This window comes from Phyllostomus discolor, chromosome 1, assembly GCF_004126475.2.
Source record: "Phyllostomus discolor isolate MPI-MPIP mPhyDis1 chromosome 1, mPhyDis1.pri.v3, whole genome shotgun sequence".
Taxonomy (NCBI): Eukaryota; Metazoa; Chordata; class Mammalia; order Chiroptera; family Phyllostomidae; genus Phyllostomus; species Phyllostomus discolor.
This window is the reverse complement of record NC_040903.2, coordinates 178,348,244-178,371,275: the sequence shown is the minus strand read 5'-3', so window position 1 is coordinate 178,371,275 and position 23,032 is coordinate 178,348,244. Positions and strand designations below refer to the sequence as shown.

Below are 23,032 nucleotides of genomic sequence, written 5' to 3'. Positions count from 1 at the left end.
GCAACTAGAAATATTTACACTGATAATGGGAGTGGAAATTGTATAAACACTTCGGAAAATTGTTGGCAGTTCCTTATAAAGTTAAATATGTATCTAGCTTATGACCCAGCAAATTTACTCCTAGGTATTTAACCCTAAATAAATGAAAATTATGTTCACAAAAAGACTTATACATGAATATTGAAGTAGTTTTATTCATGATAGCCAAAAATTAGAAACAATCTAAATTTCCATCAACAAGAAAATGGCTAAACAAATTGTGGTAGATTTATAAAATGGAATACTACTCATAATAAAATAAAAGAATGAACTATTGATATATGCAGTAACATACCTACACTTCACTGACATGATGTAAAGCAAAAAATCCAGACCCTAGGGAATACATATTGTATGATACCATTTAGATGAAGTTCAGAAACAGCTAAAATTAATGGTGATAGAAATCAAGATGGCAGGTGGTTGTCTTTGAGGGGTGGAATATTTTATATCTTGATTAGTATAGTAAAGCATTTTTCAGAATTCAGTGAGTTGTATACTTCAGATATGTGCATTTTGCTGTGTGTAAATGTTGTCTCAATAAAAGACTAGTATAAATCTTACACACACACCACTAAAAGATCATGTGTGATGCATTGCTAAAATACTGTTTTGGTTCAGTAACATGGGAGTATTTTTAGATTTTTAGTAGTATCTGTGATTATAGCTTTTTGAAATTAACTTTTGCACTAGACTGCTTATCTTATCTTTCCTTTGAAAATTGTTTCTATAATAAGTCAACAGCTTCCAGTATGAAGGAAAATCTCAATTTGGAGTAATCGAGCTACTACGAGTTTTAGAGACTCTGAGAATTAAAGCATTTGTTTTCCTATTTTCTGCTGTAAGAATTGGTCCTTAAAGAAATATAATAAAAGCACACTTCTCAGTAGCTAAATAATCTCAAAGCTGAATATAATTTAAAAAATAAATTCTGCTCAATTGGGGTTTGATTCACTTATCATTACTTCCTTTATTCATGCCAATTACTGGTTCAGTTTAAGGTTAGATGAATCATAAATCATCATTTAAAAGGCTTGGGTTTTTTTACCAAGAGATGCATTTCCTTCATTGTAAGCTCTGCCACCCAGTTGATCCTCTAAGAGGTACATGATCTCTCTTCTTTTTAAAATTCTTCTCTATGTTTGAAGCTTCAAAATTAGCAAAAGGGGAGTGACTGCATAATAATTATTAATAATGATTAACTTCTGCTGGTATTTTAACCCTAGAAATCTTACTATAAAATCACTGATGCAGTATTTTATGCTAGCTTTAATCTTTCCTAACATTATTACTTTTTAAAATCTGTTTCATTTTAATTATGCTTATATTTAAAGCTTTCTGTTTAAGTTTTACCTTTTTATTTACCCATGGGAATTATGTTGAAGAATCTTGATAATCTCATTGACTTTTTAAAAATTTTACTTATTACAGGAATCAAAACTTTATGTTACTATTATCTGCTACCATTAAGAATGGTGATAAAGTTATGTGAATTTTCTACTTAGAGCACTTCTGTTAACAATAGTACTGCTATGATCTGAACAGGAACGAGTTCAAAAGACCTTTCCTCATCCAATTGATAAATGGGCTATAGCTGATGCACAGTCGGCCATAGAGAAACGAAAACGAAGAAATCCTCTCTTATTGCCTGTGGACAAAATCCATCCTTCACTGAAGGTAATAAAGAAATTAAACATTGGGGAAGTTCTTTATAACAAATAATATTTACCTATAGTATTGGTGTATATATAGTATGGTCTGTGTTATTGTTTATGTGCACTTGTGTGTGTTTATATTTGTACTTATATATTTCTTACTATGTGTACAAAATGAAAATAAGTATACTTTGATAAAATTAGATTGCCTTTCAAATAATATTAAAAGTTAATAATAAGCAATAATGTATTTTTGTGGTATCTTCTGATGACTACTACCCCTTACTGATTTTCAGCCTTTTGTTGATTCAGAAAATGCATAGCGAGGGGAAGGGGTGGCAGAGGGTATAGGGAGGATAAATCGTCATGGAAAAATATAATTAAAAATAAATTTAAATTATTTGAAAAAAATGTCAAATACTGTGATTTCAGAATTGTTTTTAAATTAATCTGTATTTACCACAGGTATTTGTATATATGTTGGAAAATAGACTGGGAATATTAATTAGTCTATAGAAAATACTTGGTGTACATAGATTTGAATGATTGATACCCCTTGGTATCAATTTTAAGACCTTCCCTTCCCTATACATGGATCTTCACAATGGAAACCATTGTAATCTGGAGATATTGGTTAAAGCAAGGTCCTTGAAGATAGCAGATGCTTGTCAAATAGGTTTTGGGTAATGTATTAATTAAGAGGTTTTTGGTAAAGTTCAGCCCAAGAGTTCCTCTTAGAATGAACTCTTTTTGTTTGGTACTAAAAGCAGATTTGTTAGATTGGGGTCTCTTTTTGAAGAAAGCCACTGGTACTGGGCCCACTAACTCATTTTATATCTTATGGTACCTGTAAGTTTTGACATTTGGTTTATAGAAAATTCTTTATAAGTGAGAATGTTAAATGAAATTTTAAGTGTTTAACTGGTACTTGATATTGCCATTTTTTTAAGAAATAAATTGTTTATTTTTTTCCACAGGAAGTTTTAGGGTACAAAGTGGACTACCATGTGTCCTTATATATTGTGGCTGTACTAGAGTATATCTCAGCTGATATTTTGAAATTAGCTGGTAATTATGTTTTTAATATTCGACATTATGAAATATCTCAGCAGGACATTAAAGTATCAATGTGTGCAGATAAGGTAAGTGTTAAAAGGTATTTAAACTTAATTTGAGTAGTAGTGACTATATGTTATGTCTACTTCCCTCTTTTTTATGATTATATTAGTAATTTTTATAAGTATTGGTTTTGGAAGACAGAAAAATGCTAACTTTACAAACTAACCATGATATTTCCAGATTTTTTCATCATGTGATAGGATGAGAATCTCTGTTTTTTCCAGCAAGAATCTTTTGCGTATAGGAAAGAGCATGGAGAACTTCAAACCAGTTCAAGAAAAGTAGTTTGAGTTTGTCTTTATTTATTTGAGTTTTTTATATTTTTAGAAAGGGAATATGTATAGGGTATTCAGATACTTTTAAGCTTAAGAAGTAATTTTGAAAAACGTGCTTGGGTTTCATAGAATAGTTTAGTGGGGCACGGGAAGACAGAGAAAAAATTGCAATGCCCAAGTTATTTCCTTTTGATAATCTGTTGCACTTATCTTCTTTTTTCCTGGTTGTAAGGTACTAAGGAGAGAAACTGAATACTTTTTCCGTCTTCTTTTTCTTTCCTTTTTACTTTCCCTCCTTTTTTCTTACTTTTTAAATCAATATTTTTGAGTACCTGTTATGGGCTAGTCACTGTTCTGAGCATTGAAGATATAAGAGTGAACAAGTCAGCAAACACTGTGTTAAAAGAAATTTATTTTAGTAGTTAATAAAAATAATGTAAACAACTAATTGTAGTACAATGTAATTAAAACTATTAAGTGGATAAGTCAGAGGTGTAGGGATGACTGGGAACACTTCACAAAGATACCACCTAAACTAGACCTCCAAGGATGAAGGGCCCTCAGGATCTGGCACAGCCCAGCGGTTCTCTACTTCAACCGTACATCAGAATTACCAGAAAGCTTTTGAAGAATCCTGATGTATCTCACCCCCAAAGATTCTAATTTACTTAGCCTGAATTGGGCCTCCAAGTCTCAGTATTTTCAAGGTTTTTGAAAGTAAACCAGGTGATTCTGATGAGCAGTTATGATTGAGAGCCATTGTACTGTGCCATAGTCTCAAAAATGATTCATTTCATAGTAAAAATTCTTTCTTATTTCTATTTTGACTTCTAAAATTATGGTTATCATAATTTTGTTTTTGTTTTTATCTCAGACTTTTAGTAAAATTGCCTGTGCTTTGAACCACTTAAGTAAGTTGCCAACATAGTTTAGTGTCCTACAGACAAAAACATTTTCCTGCATAACAATAGTATGACAATTAAAATCCAGGAAATTTATGTTGATGCATTATACCATTTAACCCTCAGATCCCATTCAAATTTTGCCAGTTGTCCCATGATGTCCCTTATAACAAAATGATCCAGTCCGGAATCATGTATTGCATTTAGTTGTCATGAATGTTTTTCTCTTTCTCTTTCTTCAGTTTGAAATGGTTTCTCATTTTTCCCTTAACTTTCACTACCTTGACAGTTTTTAGTATTACATGAATTATTTTTTTAAATATCCTTTTTTTTATGTTTCCTCTGGATTAGATTCAGGTTATGGATCTATGGCAGGAATATCATAGAAGTGGTTCTCGTTGTATTTTCTCACATGGCACTCCATTTCATTGTTTCCATTACTGGTGATGTTCACTTTGATCATTTGATTAAGGGGTTGTCTGTTAGGCTTCTCTACTTTGAAGTGCTCTTTTCTCTTTTGTAATTACAAATGAATATTTTGTGGAATATTTTGAGACTATAAATGCCTTGTTCCTCATCTCACTTTTAGTTTATTCATTTGTTTATTTTAATGTGGACTCATGGATTCTTATTTATTCAGTGGGTCCTAATCTATTACTTTGTTATTTAAATACTCAAATTGCCCCAGATTTATCCAGTGGGAGCTTTTTCAAGTTGGCTTCTCTGTCCCTATCATTCTTTGAGGACTCTCTTTTGTTTATTGTTTTTAAAAAAAATATTTATTTAATTTTTTAGAGTGAGAGGAAGGGGGAAAGAGAGGGAGAGAAAAAACAATGTGTGCTTGCCTCTTACATGCCCCTACTGGGGACCTAGCCCACAACCCAGACATGTACCTGGAAATCAAACTGGGATTCAAACAGCGACCCTTTAGTTTGTAGGCTGGCGCTTTATCCACTGAGCCACACCATCCAGGGCCACGCACTTTCTTTTGATACAAGACTAGGTTCAACTTGTTCTTTACTTACTGCTCAAGCCTGGAATTGGTTGTTTTCTAAGATATCCTGGTTCCTTTAGTGGCTAGTGGTATTTAGAAACCAAGATCTGGGTGCTAGATGAGCTTATTGCTATTTGAGCATCATTGCTCTGCTCTCTTAGAGGCCAGAGTTAGGGAAAATATGTATATTTGTGTGTATATATTATATATGCATACACATATTTATTTATTATGAGTTCACAGATCTCTTCGAACCAAATCCAATGTCACAGGTTTATTTTAGCCTCCCCTTTTTCATATTTGTAGTTTCCTCTCTGAGAGGGAGAAACCTGGCTCCCATTTTTATTTTATTTTATTTATTTTAAGATTTTATTTATTTATTTTTAGAGAGAGAGAAGGGAGAAAAAGAGGGAGAGAAACATGGATGTAAGAGAGAAGCATCGATCAGTTATCTTTCATAGGCACCCTGACCGAGGACTGAACCCGCAACCCAGGCATGTACCCCAACTGGGAATTGAACCATGACCTTTCACTTTCCTTGATGCCCAGCCAACTAAACCACACTGGTCAGGGCCCATTTTTCTTAATATATTTTCCTATTTGATCAATTCTCCTGTGTAACCAGCCTCCTGGCAGGCCTCTCTTCTGCTTGCATAGGCACCTGCCTTAGCCCCATTATGGCTTGGAAACCTCTCTTCCTTTTATATACACTTTCCTTACTCCCTCACTCAAGCTCTGATAATACTCTGTTGGGCTCCTGCTTTGGACCACATTCTCTAGCACCCTTCATCAAGCCACCTTGTCATGTGGATGATTTCTTTACCTCAACTGATCTCTAACCTGCTGTGTTAGCTGTGCTTTTCCCTACAGACATCCTCCTTACTCCATTCAGAGTCTACCACCCTGAGATGGACCACACTAGCTTTTCCTCACCCCCACCTTTCAGGGAGTCTTACCTTATTTGCTCCATTTCCTCCTCCTCCTCTGCCCATTAGAATTATTGAGGAACTGTGGGAAAGAAAGACTTTATACCATGTTTGAGGTTCACCTTTTCCATGATTCTTTTTAAAGGTAAAAGCAATTAAATTCTAAATAATTAGAGTTTCAGAATTTGCAAGAGGCCAAATCCTCACAATAAACTGACAGTTCATCACATAGCTTCTGTTTGGGCACTGGCAAACTCATTTCTTAAACACTGTTGATCCATTTTTATAAAATCCTAATAAGGTAAAATGTCTTTCTCATACAAAGTTAAAGTAGATTTCTCTATTTTGTTTTTAAAGATTTTATTTATTATTTTTAGAGAGAGGGGAAGGGAGGGAGAAAGAGGGAGAGAAACATTAATGTGTGCTTGCAACCCAGGCACCTGCCCTGACTGGGAATTGAACAGGCAACCGTTTGGTTTGCAGACTGGCACTCAGTCCACTGAGCCACACCAGCCAGGGCTTCTGTTAACTTTCATTCATTAATTCTAATTCTTTCTACTAAATTACATTAAATAAGACCAAACTGTTTTTCAGAATAAGTTATTTGAAGTATTTTTATGTACTAAATCTTTACCTTTTGAGACTTTAAAAAGTAGTCTTTATGTGACATGATTTTCAGATCCCACTATTATTTTACTCTTAGCCTATAATTTCTAAAACTAAAGATAAAAATCTGGATTTGGTTTGACCAACACAGATTATAGTGAAATGCCTTCCTTTATTCTGTGTTGTTAATTTATAATTTCAGCATTTTGGGGCATGAGGACACCCATGTCACTCTGCTCACTTATTGGGTTTGCAGATGTCTAAGCTCCCTAGGACTTTTCACATGTGATACTAGTTATTATCCTATGTCTTTGATTTCTTACAACTGCTGTTGATTTTCTTCATGTAAGTTTGAACTCAAATTTGTCCCTCGAGCATTTCATACTGTTATTGAGACTATACATCAACATATTGAGATACAAAAATCTAATTTTGTCATTCAGCATTTTCAATATCCTTCCCACCTTTTTTAAATGTATGCAAATGGGAGAAGCAGTTTTAGTTGGAATTTTAAAAAATGTTGAAAAAACAGTGTATTAGAAATGAAAATTTTCATATTATTAGAGGCATGCTTCTAAGAATAAATTACCACTTTTTTTATATTGTGGCCTTTTGGTCAGCTACTATTTTGCCTTTTGTCAACTCAGTGGTCAACAAACGTTAAAGGACCAGAGGGTAAATATTTTAGTCTCTATTGTATCTATTCATCTTTGCCTTCATAGCACCATAAACAAATGGGTATGGGCTGTGTTCTAGTAAAACTACTGTGGTGGGTGCAATATGGTCTATGGACTATAATTTGCCCATCTCTTTCTACCATGATCCCAAGTTTGTTGTAAGAGACTATCATATGCTTGGCTGAAAATTAAGTTGGCTTTATTTCTGGGTCTAGTCGTGTGAATGGAATAATGAGATTAATATGACATGGTGTGATCTTAGTTAAACTAAACTGATTTCTAGTGGTCTCTGGTTCAAGAGCTCACAACTCATCTTGTTTAGTAAATTATTTGAATAGATGATTTCTAGGAATCTGTATAAATTACTGCGCAAGGTCATATAATTTGCCAGACAGGGAACTTGAGAATTAACCTTTTTTTCTTTATGTTTAAAAATAAAAGCAACATTTGACTATATGAAGTATTCTGGCACATCAAAGATTGCTTAGAATAGATGATAACAGGAAAGAATTATACAACTCAACCCCTACTATAATGGTCACTATTAAGGAAAATAATATTCAGACTGGAAAAATAGACATATGTGCTGAAGAGGAAAATTGATGTCTAAGAAAGACAAGAGAATCTAAGGAAGACAAGAGAATAAGATAGCATAGAGCCACTCTCAAGTTTACTTCCCCAGGCCCAGATGTAAGGAGTTGAGTTCTGTGGTTTTTTTTCTTTCATGGTAATAATATTAATCTGTCTGTTCCAAAAACTGGCCCTACTTCTTTGAACATGACGAAAAAAATCTTTTTATTATTCTAATATTTTTTGATTCTTAACTCATCTGCAGTTTAGCCTCCTTTACAAGTCTTAATAATTTACGAACATGTACAATACATGTGTGCTTTTTAAGGGAATATCTTTTGTATATTGATTGTCAAATTCTGTGGATTTGAAGATGAAATCATGGTCCTTATCCTTAGAAATTTCAATACAAGTGTTTATACCAGTAAAGGAGAAGATTGCTACTGGAGGACCTAAGCCAGTGGAAAAGATTCTGATAGTGGAGCCAGAGAGAGTGGGAAAAGCTACACAAAGAAAATTATACATGAGCTGAGTGATGAAAATGGCTAGGTATTTGTCAGGTAAATAAATATGGTACTTGGAAAGGAAGTAAGAGAAGATATTCTAAATTATGGAGAATACAAGGAACTGACCAGATTTAGGAAGTATTTCTGAATTAATATTAACAGGTTGGGGACTGATTTAATACACAAGTTGGAGGAGTGGTAAGTCTATGGTAACAAGTTTTCTAGTTATGACGATCAAGTAGGTGATGTTGTTATTAGTGATTGTGAGGTGGAGTATACCTTTATAGGTTTAGTCAAATAGGGACATAAGTAGCAAGTCTTTTGTAATACTTGCCTAGAGTCCAGAGAGATGCTGAGGCTAGAAATAAACACTTACGGAGTCATTATCATTGAGATAGTAATTGGAAATCATTTAAGAAGATGAGCTTACACAGGAGGAAGTATAGTAGATGTAACTGACCACATTTAAATATTTCTGAGTTAGATTCAACAAGATCAGAAGGGCAGTATTTATTTTGTTAATTGCTATACTTTATCAGTAACTGTCACAGTTTCTGGCAATTATTAAATACGAACAATTTCAGAATGAATGATTATCTTATAGTGTGTTGTCAGAATTTCCTCTTAACTCTTTGAAGTTGTTTTCTTTTGGAGCTTCTTTTTTGGGATTATGCCTTTGTTTCCCTGAACTCTAAGAAAGTAGTTTTCAACCAGTCTTGAATGTATAATTACATAGGTACCATTTTTCTTTATTAACTATGTTTAATTATGAAAACTATGGTCACCTTTTTTCATACTGCTTTTTATTTACAACTGATTGTTGCCTGTTGTTTGGCTTATGTCCATACTACCAATCTTTACTATTTTCTGAAAAGGGAAAATTGTTGCTATAGCAATTTAAGCATCTGTGGGTTGCTTGGTTTTAACAAATAATTTTAATAGCAGTTGTTCATGTAGTAAATAAATTTCAGAAAAGTATCACACTTTTAATCTATCATGTGCTTGTACTATAGTATTGTGTCATTTCATATTTTTCTCCCTTGAACTCATCTAAGTACATAAAACATCTTTATAGGTAGGGCAGGGAACTACCATTTTGAATGTCTGCTATTTGGCAGACATAGTAGTGTTCATTTTATGTATATTACCTCATTGGATTCTTTTATCAGTTCCATGTTATATATAGGAATCTGACTTTTTAAAAGAATAATCATCTGTAATCACAGGTGAATAAATAGTTGAACTAGAATTTTGGCTTGGATTGTTCTCCAAAGCTATGCTCTTTTTCCTATTATGTGTGTGTGTGAGAGAGATACACACACACACACACACACACATATATTTCACTATTAGGTTTATCTTATTCCAGAAATACTTCTTTTTCCACATCAACTTTTCATATTTCCCTTGTTTTGAATTTTTTCATATATATTAACCTGTAATACACACAGTTCTTATTGTTTAGTATGTTTAATTGCAAGTACTTTGAAATGGCTTGGTAAAAGTAAAGAAAATAAATCATGCATTATCAAATTATTTCTCAGGTTTTGATGGACATGTTTGATCAGGATGACATAGGTTTGGTTTCTCTCTGTGAAGATGAACCTAGTTCTTCAGGTGAATTAAACTATTACGACCTTGTCAGAACTGAAATTGCAGAAGAAAGACAGTATCTGCGGGAACTAAATATGATCATAAAAGTGTTCCGAGAAGCCTTTCTTTCTGACAAAAAGCTGTTCAAATCTTCTGTAAGTACCTTTTTGGGTTTGAAATTCTGTCTATCCCAAAGTCAAATAGCAGCCAAAAATCATAAGTAGTAATAACTCTATATACTTTATGAGTATACAAAACAAAAATATTATTTTATATAGTATTTGTGTGTTTTTTAATTATGTGAATGTTATACTAATGTAGTAAGTTTGGTGACAATGAAAATTAGACACTAAATGAGAAAGGGGGATTACACTGGAATGGAATCTTTTTCTGCTATGCAGTAGCTAAGATTTATAGTCATTCATTGGAAGGCAGTGAAAAAGATGTATGGTCTAGAAAAGACATGCTTTATTCTCTCTTTTGGTAGGTACTTTAAGGCAGTAGTTTAAAGATTTAACAGTGGAACTTTATAAGAATAAGATTTTATGCAGAGTAACATGTAAACAAAGGCAGAGCTTCTCTGTTGGAAAATAGGGTGGGAGTGGGGAGAGTAGTATGGGGACCTGGGGAGCTTTGACCATCTTTTTTATCTGTAGCTTTGAAAGTCACCTGTAAAGAATCCAGCTAGACAAAAACCACTTTTTTCTTGTTTTAAATACTCACCTGAGGATATGTTTACTGAATTTTTTTTAAAGAGAGAGTAAGATTTTGATGTGGGAGAGAAACATTGATTGGTTGTCTCCCATGTGTGGCCCCAGCTCAGATTGAACCCACAGCTTAGGTATGTGCCCTGAACAGGAATTGAACCTGCAACATTTTGGTGTATGGGACGATACTCCAACTAACTCAAACCACCTGGCCAAGATGACAAATACTCTTTTTTAAGAAAGATTTTGTCCTATATACTAATCATGAAATATATAAGAAAAAGAAATGAAGACAATTGCAATAAAAAGGGTAAAATACAGGTGAATAAATGTAACAAAGGAAGTGAAGGACCTATATACATTGAAAACTACAAGACACTGTTGTGCATAATTGAAGAAGACACAAGGACATGGAAAGATATTCTGTGTTCATAGATTGGAAGAGTGAACATAGTTAAAATGCCATATTACCTAAAGCAATGTACAGATTTAATGTAATCTCCATTAAATCCCAATGGTATTTTTCAAAGAAATAGAACAAAAAAATCAAATTTGAAAAAAATTATAGTACTATGTTAAGTAAAATATTATTAAAATTTAAAATACCAAAATTATATGGAATCATGAAGGACCCCAAATAGCCAAAGCCATCCTGAAAAATCAGAGGTATCATGCCCCTTGATTTCAAATTATACTACAGAGCTACTGTAATCAAAATAGTGTGGTATTGAGCCAAAACCATACAATGGAGAAGGTAAAGCCTCTTCAGTGGTACTGGGAAAATTGGATAGCCACATGCAAAAGAGTAAAGCTAGACTGCTGTTTGACACCGTACACAAAAAACTTAAAAATGTATTAAAGATTTACTAAAAGGCCTGAAATGATAAAATATATAGAAGAAAACATAGGTGCTAAACTTAAGGACCTTGATCTTAGAGAGGCTTTTGTGAACTTTATCCCAAAGGCAAGGGAAGTAAAAGCAAAAATAAATGGGAGTACGTCAAAATGAAAAGCTTCTGTACAGTAAAAGTAACTATAAGCAAAACAAAAAGCCTTGGCCAGGTGGCTCAGTATGTTGGAGTGTTGTCTCATATACCAAGAAAAGATTGTGGGTTTGATCCCCAGTCAGGGTGCGTATGGGAAACAAGCAATTGATGTTTCTCACATTGATGTTTCCCGCCCCCCTCTCCCTCTCCCCCTCACCCCCTACCCCTCTCCTTTTCTCTCTCACTCAAATCAATAAATGTATTCTCAGGTTAGGATTTAAAAAAAGAAAAGACAACCAGCTGAATGGGAGATGTTTGTACATGATAACTCTGAAAATGGACTAATGTCCAAAATATATAAAGAACTCATATAACTCAATACAAAAAAAAAAAACAATTTAATTTAAAAACGGATGGGGCCCCTTTCCCATCTTGCAAGATGGTAGGTGAGAAAGCTGAGAAGCCAATACTAAGGAGAAGAAACCTGAAGCCAAGAAGACTGATTAAGAAGGGTAACCTCAAGGCCAAGATGCCTAAGAAGGGGAAGCCCCATAGCAGCCAAAACCCTGTTCTAGTTGGACGAATTGGTAGATACCTGATTGGCTATGTATTTCCAAAAGACCATTTACAAGAGGAAGTATTTAGCAGCCAAATCCAAGATTGACAAGAAAAAGGAGAAAGGTCTTGCTACTGTCACAAAGCCAGTTGTGGTGACAAGAATGGTGCTACCCAAGGAGTTAAACTTTGCAAAATGGCTAGATCTTACCCTGCTGAAGGTGTGCCCTGAAAGCTGTTGAATCATAGCAAGAAACCCTTTAGTCAGCATATGAGAAAACTGCAGGCCAGCATTACTCCCAGGGACCATTGTGATCATCCTCACTGGGTACCACAGAGGCAAGATGGTGGTTTTCCTGAAGCAGCTGAGCAGTGCCTTGCTGCTTGTGACTGCACCTCTGCCCCTGAATTGAGTTCCTTTACATAGACCACATCAGAAATTTGTAATCGCCACCTCCATCAAAATTGATATCAGTGGTGTAAAAATCCCCAAACATTTCACTTATCCTTATTATTTCAAGAAGCTGTGCAAGCCCCAGACACCAAGAGGGAAAGATCTTCGACACAGAAAGAGAGATATGAGATTACAGAGCAGCACAGGGTTAATCAAAAAGCCATAGACTTGCAAATTCTGCCAACAAAGTTATTTATCAGTTTCAGGGCTATCTTCACTCTGTGTTTGCTCTCATAAAAGGGATTTATCTCACAAATTGGTGTTCTAAATTTCTTATGAAGAACCTAATTAAATGCCCAATCTGTTTTAAAAAATTAAAAACATTAAAAATGGGCAGAGGACCTGAACTTTTCCCAAGAAGACATACAAATGGCCAACAGATACATGAAAAGATGCTCAGCTTCACTACCTGTAAGAGAAATACAAATCAAGACCACAATAGAATAGTACTTCACACCTGCCAGAATGGCTCTGATCAGTAAGACAAGAAATAAATGTTGGAGATGATGTAGAGAAAAAGGAACCCTTATACACTACTGGTGGGAGTATAATTTGGTATTCACTATGGAAAATTAAGAACAGAGTTACCATAGGATCCAGCAATCCCTCTTTTGGGTATCTACCCCCAAAATTTGAAACATTTATTTGTAAGGGTATTTGTACCCACTCTGGTATTCATTGCAGTGTTATTCACGGTAGCCAGGACATTGAAACAACCAAAGCATCCTTTGATAGATGATTGGATGAAGAAGATGTACATATATACAATGGGATATTACTCAGCCATGAAAAATGAAATCTTACTATTTGCAGCAACATGAATGGACTTAGAAGGTACTATGCTAAGTGAAATAAGTCATACAGAGAAAGACATACATCATATGATTTCGCTTATGTGTGGAGATCTAAAGCACAAACAAAATGAAACAAACAAACATAGATACAAAGAACAAATTGATAATCACCAGATGGGAGGGGCTTGGGGATGAGTGAAAAAGGTGAAAGGGATTAGGAAGTACTTATTGCCAGTTATAAAAATACCCATGGGGATGTAAAGTACAGCATAAGGAATATAGTCAGTAATATAATAACTATGCATGGTGTCAGATGGGTGCTAGACTTATTGGAGTATGCACTTCTTTTTTTAATATATTTTATTGATTATGCTATTACAGTTGTCCCATTTCCCCCTTCTCTCCCCTCCACCCTGTACCCCCTCTCCCACCCACATCCCCCCCCCCTTTAGTTCATGTCCATGTGTCATACTTACGAGTTCTTTAGCTTCTACATTTCCCGTACTATTCTTGCCCTCCCCCTATCTATTTTCAACCTACATTCTATGCTACTTATTCTCTATACCTTTTCCCCCTCTCTCCTCCTCCCACCCCCCTGTTGCTAACCCTCCATGTGACCTCCATTTCTGTGGTTCTGTTCCTGTTCTAGTTGTTTGCTTAGTTTCTTTTGGTTTTGCTTTAGGTGTGGTTGTTAATAATTGTGAGTTTGCTGTCCTTTTACTATACATGTTTTTTCTTTATCTTCTTTTCTTAGATAAGTCCCTTTAGTACATGTTTTTTCTTTATCTTCTTTTCTTAGATAAGTCCCTTTAGTATTTCATAAAATAAGGGCTTGGTGATGATGAACTCCTTTAACTTGACCTTATCTGAGAAGCACTTTATCTGCCCTTCCATTCTAAATGAGAGCTTTGCTGGATAGAGCAATCTGGGATGTAGGTCCTTGTCTTTCATGACTTGGAATATTTCTTTCCAGCCCCTTCTTGCCTGCAAGGTCTCTTTTGAGAAATCAGCTGACAGTCTGATGGGAACTCCTTTGTAGGTTACTGTCCCCTTATCTCTTGCTGCTTCTAGGATTCTCTCCTTCGTTTTTACCTTGGCTAATGTAATTATGATGTGCCTTGGTGTGTTTCTTCTTAGGTCCAACTTCTTTGGGGCTCTCTGAGCTTCTAGGATTTCTTGGAAGACTGTTCCCTTTGCCAGATTGGGGAAGTTCTCCTTTATTATTTGTTCAAATACGTGCTCAATTTGTTGCTTTTCCCCTTCCCCTTCTGGTACCCCTATAATTCAGATGTTGGAACGTTTAAAGGTGTCCTTAAGGTTCCTAAGTTTCTCCTCGTTTTTTTGAATTCTTATTTCATCATGCTTTCCTGCTTGGTTGATTCTATCTTCCTTCTGGTCCACTGTATTGTTTTGAGACTCAGTTTCCTTCCTTTCACTATTGGCTCTCCTCCGCATATCTTCCTGCATCTCTTTTATGGTAACCTGCATTTTTTTCATCTAATTTGCACCTCAAATCAATCAATTCCGTGAGCTTTCTGATCACCAGTGTTTTGAACTGTGCATCTAATAGACTGGCTATTTCTTGGTCGCTCAAAAGGATGAGTCCTGGGGGACTGATCTGTTCTGTTGGAAACATGTGTCTCCTTTTTGTTTTTTTTTTCCCCGGTCTGGTTGCTCTTGTTAAGGTGGGGGGCAGGGCCTTAGGTGTTCACCGGGGCTGGTCACCCCAGTCGCTAGATTGTGATGTTGTATGTGGGGGCGGGGGCGGGAGCGGGAGGGAACAATGGTGGTAGTTCCGTCTCCTGGGATCTCAGTCCTTTTTCTGGGATCCTGGGCTGCGAGCTCTGCCCTGGTCCACAATCGCTGCCTCACTGGGTCCGACAGCCACAGCTTGCGTACTCAGGGATCACTGCTGCATTCTTGCGCCCCGATGGCTGTCGCTCGGATTTCGTGCCAAATTTTGCCGACCTCCGAGTGCCGCCGACCCGCACCAGCCCTGGCCGGCCCGTCCTCTCCCACCAGTCTGGATGTACGGGTCTACTTCAACCTCTTAGCTGCCTGACTTCTACTCAGATAAATCCTCTGTCAGTTCTGGGTGTTATTTTGTCTGCAAATTATTGTTGTTCTAATCTTGGCTGTGTGAGGAGGCACAGTGCATCCACCTATTCCTCCATCTTGCCGGAAGTTCGGAGTATGCACTTCTTAAGGTATATAAATGTCTAGTCATGGGGTTGTATACCTGAAACTAAATAATAATTTATGTCAACTGTAACTGAAAAATAAATTTTAAAAAAAGTATTGAGAGTCTGTATTTTCCAATACATTTATTGTGTGTAATCCAAAAAGCTTTTAGCTTCCCTTATTTGTGGTTGACTTTATTATGTTTTGGAATATATTATATATCTTAGAATGTATTAGTGTGTGACTGGGTGAAAATACACTCTTAATACTTACATGACTTTAGTAACTTTTAAACAAAATTCTCAACCTCACATCTTAACCTTTTTGTTTTTCAGGACATTGAGAAGATTTTCAGTAATATCTCAGATATACATGAGTTGACAGTAAAACTTTTAGGGTTGATTGAAGACACAGTTGAAATGACTGATGAAAGCAGTCCTCATCCCTTAGCTGGCAGCTGTTTTGAAGATTTGGCAGAAGTAAGTTTATGAAACACTTTATTTGCATTTAAGTCTTAAAGGATGTATTAAGAAATTTAGTAAGATATTCTTTGTGAAAATTAGAAGATCCTGCTGGCTGCTATAAAAAATACCACTAGCAAAGTATAATTTCACTGTATTTATAATGACATTTGGTAGTGTGTTTATGATAATAATCATGGCAAAAGTTAATAGTATAGTAAATTTTAAGATTTTTTAATGGCAAGTGGTTTAAAGTAAAAGAAATGGTATTGACCATAGCTGTTTAGCTTTTGTGGATTTAGCTTTTTTAGTCTTAATTTCCAAAATTTGAAAAGGACGTTTGTATTTCAGTTTTGTTTCCAGAGTGAAAATCATTTTGTTTTAAATGGTTATAAAAATAATGTAACTCATTGTAAAAATAGTTACAAAGAGACAAATATGAATAAAATGAAAATCACTTCATTTGCAATACCCACAGATGATATCCTCATAACATACAAAATTTTCTGCACACACATACAAACCTATGTATACTTACAAAAATAGGATCTCACTCTTTTATTACCTGTTCTTTTGTTTTTCAGTGAATATATCACAAACATTTTCTAGGTCAATAAATGTACTTCAGCACAATTTTTAAAGTCTGAAGAGGACCATGTTGTTATGGCAACACCATAACATTTTAGCTCTATGCTATCATTAAGCATGTATGTTGTTTGTATTTTTGTTATTGTCATAATACTGCAACAAACATATTCATAGTATGCCTTTATAGTCTAGTGATTATTTTAGGATATATTCCTAGGAGAAGAATATGAAGACTTGGTACATTTTTAGAATTGGGAAACATTTTCCCACATCTTGACTAATTCAGAAATTATGCCATTAATTTTTGCCCATCTAGTGGTAAAGAAACCCCAGTATCTCACTGTTCTTTAATTTTGCTTAAAAAAAAAAACTAATGATGTTGAACATCTTGTCATACTTACTGACCATTTTTATTTCTTTTGAAAAACAGAATTTTAAAAGTCTATCTTTAGCGTTCATATAAATTTCCTAATGTTATAACCTCTGGTTATATTTTTCTGAAAATATAGCTTACATTTGTTACATCTGTATTGTAGACAGTGAAACTGATAGCATAGAAATAATCAGTTACTGATGTTTAACCAAAATATTCAGCTTTGGTTCTTATTAGAAAGTTTTTATATTATAATAATTTGACTCTTAAAGGTATGATGGTTCAAAAATGATATATTTTCTCATTTTTATTTTGTTTTTTATTACAGCAAAATATATATAACAAACTTTGCCATTTTAACCACTTTAAGTATACCACTATGTATTTCCAAAACTTTTTCACAACCCCCAACAGAAATTCTACTCATTAAACAATTCCTTATTCTTTCCTCCCTCCAATCATGAGTAACCTCTAATCTACTTTCTATCTCTATGAATTTGTTCATTCTACTGTAGATATTTGATGTAATTAGAATCACATAGTATTTGTTTTTCTGTGTCTGCTTATTAAACTTAGCATAAAGTTTTTGAGGTTCATCCATGTCATTGCATGTATCACAACTTCATCTCTTTCTATGGCTGAGTAATATTCCACTGTATGTATATATTATGTTTTGTTTACACAGTTATTTGATGGACACTTGTATTTTTTCCACCTTTTGGCTATTGTAAATAATGCTGTACTGAACATTGGCACACAAGTATCTGTTTGAGTTTCTGTCTTCAGTTCTTTGGGGTATATACCTATGAGTGGAATTGCTGGGTCATATGGTAATTCTTTGTTTTGCTTTTTGAGAAACTGACAAAAATATTTTCCACAGAGCAATACCATTTTACATTACCATATACAGTAGATGAGGATTCCAGTTTCTCTACATTCTTGCCAGTACTTGTTATTTTGGGGAAACATAATGTATTTTTTTAAATACAAAAATGAAACAAACCTCTTAGTTCTAACTAAACATTGCAGATATTGACTACCAAATAATAGGAAGTTAAATATAAAAATTGGACCAAATATGTACAGTTTCTGCTGTTACTTTACATTAGTTTTTGCTTTCTTTTTCTAATTTTTATCCAAAGGAGCAGTATCATAACAAAAGTGTTTTTTTCCCCTTCATTTGAAAGTAAATGAGTAAACTTATTTCAACTTAGGTAAACCTAACTGAAATTTCAAATCCCAGCCTTCTTTTACTGATGAACACACTTTTCACTTATTGGAGATAAATGTGCATAAGCATTTTAATAATTAAACAAAGTCAGTGACCTATTTTGAGATCAGTAGTTTCTTGTGATCAGTAGCTCAAGGTCATTACTTACGTTTTAAAATATTATCCAGTTACAGCCATAGTTATTATTTGTCCCTGCAAAGTAGATGGCACAAAGTTCTGAAACCTAGCGAGGACTTGAATAAAAATTTGCCTTTATATAATCAGTGCCAAATTAGTAGAAAAGATGATCTTTTAAACTCAACATATTTTCTTTTTAAAAAATAGGAGCAAGCATTTGATCCTTATGAAACATTATCACAGGACATTCTTTCACCAAAATTTAATGAACATTTCAGTAAGTTGATGGGCAGACCTGCAGTGGCTCAATACTTTCAGGTAAACTTAAATTGAATGTTATTTTTTTTTAAATAAAGCAACTAAAGAACTCATTTACCATTTTATCCCTCAAATATTTGTGATTCTAGATTTCTTTTACAAAGCAACTGAGGAAAATTTTCACCAGTCTTTCAAAATCTAATTCTAAGCCTATTTAGACTGAAAAAACTAATCCGTCCTTAATGTAGAAATCTTTTATAGAATGCCATTACAAGTATTGATTGACCAGAGAAATCTAGCAAGTTCTAGATCTGGGATATAAAGATGAGTATGGAGAGCTACTTCAGGTTCTTATTTTCAACAAGATAGAACTGAAATCATCAAGAGTGGAGAATATCCTCATGTATACTGATATTGATTTTTCTATCAGGACTGTAATTTAAAGGAGATAAATATATTAATGGGAAGTATACAAGTTAATTGGTTCAATAATGCAGTTAGATAAAATGAAAATAATGGAAAGAGACAAATAAAATTTATGTTTTTTACTTTTTCAACACTAAATGAAGGTTATCTTGGTATTGATGACTCTTGACTACTTATTGCTGTAGAATTTCCTGAATCTAGACAGGAAATCTTCCTGTCTTCCTCTTCCTTAGCATATGAATACTGTATGGTCAAATATTTATCATCCTAAAACTAGCAATAAATCTTGTTGTTTCTTTTTTCTTATGTGTAGCCAATTGTCTTCATGTTACTTTTTACTATTCTTCATTAAACTGCTATCATTTGTGTCTTAATCAGAATATAACACTAAAAACTGCCCTGACAATGAACTCAACCACCAAATCCAGTGAATATTTTGATTTCATATTTATGTCTAGAGTATTTGTTAGTCCCTTTCTTGTCATTTTGGCTCCCATGATACTTTCTCCTAATTTTCATCTTCTCTCATTTCTTCTCTGTCTCCTCAGTCTCCTTCTATGATCATCCCATGATTTTCTGTCCCTCTAATGCTCTCCTAGAATGACTTTATTTGTACCCTTTGCTTTAGCTACTGCCTGTATGCTGGTAACTTCATATTTGTATTTTCAGCTTTAACTCTCTTGAGCAGTGGATGTGTGTGTATACTTCTCATATAACCAGCTGCTGTAATTCACTTAGATATCCCACAGGCACTTCAAACATAAAAATGTTCAAAACTGAACCTACCCTCTTTTCCCTGACTTCTTTATTGTGAATTCCCATTATTATCTTCTACTTTTATCAAAAACTTGTCAACTTGGAATAAAAATCACATCTACAAAATTTACTTCTACATCACATCACAAAATTTACTTCAACAAAGGAATAATTTTTAAGTTAATCTTATATAGAGATATAAATCATAAAGTAAAAGTTTGTTAAATAGGACAATTTGCCTATAAGATCTTTGCATACTCATTAAAAGCAGTTACATTTTTTGTTTTGTTCTTTTATTAGTAATTCTTACTGTGGGATTTGAATGTCTAGGGCCCAATTATTTAAGCTACTGCCCCAAATACTCAGTGAAGTTGAAAGAGTTAGATAAAACACCTTTTCAGGCCAAACTTACTTGTACTATATTAACTTTAAAAAGCTGAAGTAATGCTTCATTTAAAAAATAATAAAAATTCTTTAGAAGTTGTATAGCACACCTTAAGAATATGAGCTTTAGCCCAATTAATAGTTGTCAAGTATATTGAACAAATTACAATTTAATTTCAGTTAACAATATGTGAGAATTATGGGAGTGTTTGCCTAAGAGGATGTGTTTTAAAAACAGTGTATCATATTCTTTCTTCATGTTATATATTACTGTTGTTCATATTTAACTGAAGAGAAATGCTAATTTAAAAAAGTCAACCTTAATGACATTTAAAATCAACATGAGTCACTTTTAAATTCCTCATAAGTTTTAGAAAAGCATTTATTTTGCAGACTATTAGTTTTCAGAACTGGGATATATGTAACCCTGGCTATACATGAAGATCTTTCAGGTGATATAAGGGCACAGATAACTTTAAGAGAATCAGTTTCTAGTCTGCCTGCCACCTTATTTCTATTCTCTTTTCTGATTTCTCTTGCACATTACCTATCACCATATTGAATTTCCCATTATGCACTGATCCTAGGTGTAAAAACTTTCAGGGCACCAGTCAGAAAAAAGGTATTGCCCTTAAATGAGTTCTAAATGGGGTTTCTGGACCCAGTTGCAATGTAGAGCGGTGCTTCACTTCCACCAACAAATAAATCTCAGACACCAACAAGAATTCATCTCAGTTCTGACATGATTTACTGGAGATAGGGTCAGATTCCACAGGTTTAGGGTTCAATCCTACAATACTGTGCCCTCCAGCTCCCCACTTCCTCACCCCTATATACATGCAGAACACACACACACACACACACACACACACACACACACATTTCAGATGCCAGCAGCAAGCCCAGGGTCTTACCTTATCTGACCAACTGGCTATATTGGAGATTCCAGCGACTCCCTCCTTGGGTTCCATATGCTAAAATGGCTCACAGAACTCAGAGAAACATTTTACTTACTAGATTACTGGTTTATTATAAAAGGATATAAAAGGAAAAGGATATTAAGGGGTATGAGTCAACAGCCAGGATACATAGGTTGAGGTCCTGAACAAAAAAACTTGTTTTCATGGGACTTGGGGCCTCAGTATGTTGGCACATGAAAGTGTTCTGATTCCCCAATGTGGAAGCTTTCTAGAAAGACCAATTAGTTCTCCTGGGTTTTTATGAAGGCTTCATTAGGTGTTTTAGATCGACTTAAGTCACTGGCCACTGGATATTGAACGTAAATCTCTAGGCCCTCATCCCTTCCCTTAGGTCAGGCCAGGAGGTGGAGCTGAAATTTCCAAACCTCTTATCACAGGGTTGGTTCTCCTGGCAACCAGCCCCCTGGTCTAAAAGTTACCTTTAACATAACAAAAGACACTTTTTTTTCCACTCTCTAAACTTAGAAAATTCCTAGGGTTTGGAGGAGCTTTGAGCCTGGAACTGTACATAAAGACCAAATATCTTATAAATCACAATATCACAAGTTCATTGAGTGTAAAGCAAGAGTTCCAAGAGATATCTTGTATTGTTAAAAACTCTTGGTAGTTGAAATGGCTTGTCATATATAACTAAGAATTAAATGAGATGGTTGTAACAGTGCAAATACTAACTTTTTAAAAAGCACTTCACCAATCATTGGACAGTGGGGTAAAGGAGAGGGAGACTTGTAAAATTAAAGTTCTGATACCTGGATGGATATTAGGTTCTTTCAGGTGCTTGTTGTACTTAAGACTGTGACATTAACATGTATTTGAATGTAAGAAATGTATATTTTGTAGAAATAAAGTATGATCTGTTTGACAGTGAAAATTGGCCTTGTCAATTAAGTTATATGACAGACATTTTTCATAAATTAGTTAAATCTGAAACTTACATAATCATTGTTTGGTGAAATACGTTTAAATTATATCTGTAATATACATGTAACATCCTGTTACTGAACACAAAAGGGAGGTTCAGCTGCCTCCTGCCACAAAAGGAAAGCTCTAGAGCACCCAGTGGGCTGGTGAGAAAGGAAAAGTTTTTATTCAGATGCTGAGCCATCTGGGAGAATGGGGACTTAAGTCTTGAAAATCATCTCTTCCACAAAACCCACATAAAACCTAGCCACCCTCAGCAAGAGCAAAACAAAAGCCAGAGCCCAGAGTTCCTGCTCTATTTTAAAGTACTATCCTTTGGAACCCAAGGTGACAGCTAAGCAGTCATCCAGGTAGCTTAACTTGTCCCCAGCTGCTGTCTGTCTTCAGGTTCTCTCCTGGCAGCTGCATGTGGAGCCAACATGGCCATCACCATGCAGTTATTAGTGCTATGAAGTCTTGTGCTCCTGGGCCAGAGAGCTCATGAATACACCAACAAATGCTTTAACAGGTCAGAGGAGGGGACTCCCTTCTGGAGCCCATGGAGAGGACAGGCCAGTGTACCATCCCAGTGCAGGTTCCAAGCCTTGAACAACAAGCAAAAGAGAGTTTCTTTGTTTCCCTGGATTTATATAAGCTTTGTGTGTGGGATGGACCAGGTGCTTCTCAAAATGACCAATCAACTTCCCAAACTTCTGTGAACTTTGCAGGGGTCTGCCTCCCAACCAATCCCTTCATTTTCAAGGCTAGACTAACAGGTTCTTTAGTTTAGCCCCTCTCCCTGCTACCATCTTGACTTCTATTGTGTATATGCCTGCCTCTCCCTAGTTCTACCACAATCTAGTACCAGAGGGGATAGAAGGGCTTTTTCCTCTACCCAATTATCTTGCTAGCCCTGCACATGCTCAGTGTAAGAACCTCTCCCTGCCATCATCTTGGTGGTCAACTCTGTCAATTCTGTGCCTCCCATGCTCTAGTCCTCACATGCAGTGAGTTACCCA

General features: G+C 34.9%; 1 protein-coding gene and 1 pseudogene across 1 annotated transcript in view; both read left to right on the top strand.

Moving 5' to 3' along the window:
* SOS2 (SOS Ras/Rho guanine nucleotide exchange factor 2) overlaps nucleotides 1-23,032 on the top strand; it is a 103,467-nt gene that overhangs the window by 27,284 nt on the left and 53,151 nt on the right. The window contains 5 exon segments of the mRNA XM_028508318.2: nucleotides 1,585-1,716; nucleotides 2,672-2,836; nucleotides 9,814-10,017; nucleotides 15,875-16,018; nucleotides 18,517-18,627. Coding sequence (XP_028364119.1) covers nucleotides 1,585-1,716; nucleotides 2,672-2,836; nucleotides 9,814-10,017; nucleotides 15,875-16,018; nucleotides 18,517-18,627 — 756 coding nt within the window.
* LOC114493441 lies at nucleotides 11,995-12,970 on the top strand (annotated as a pseudogene).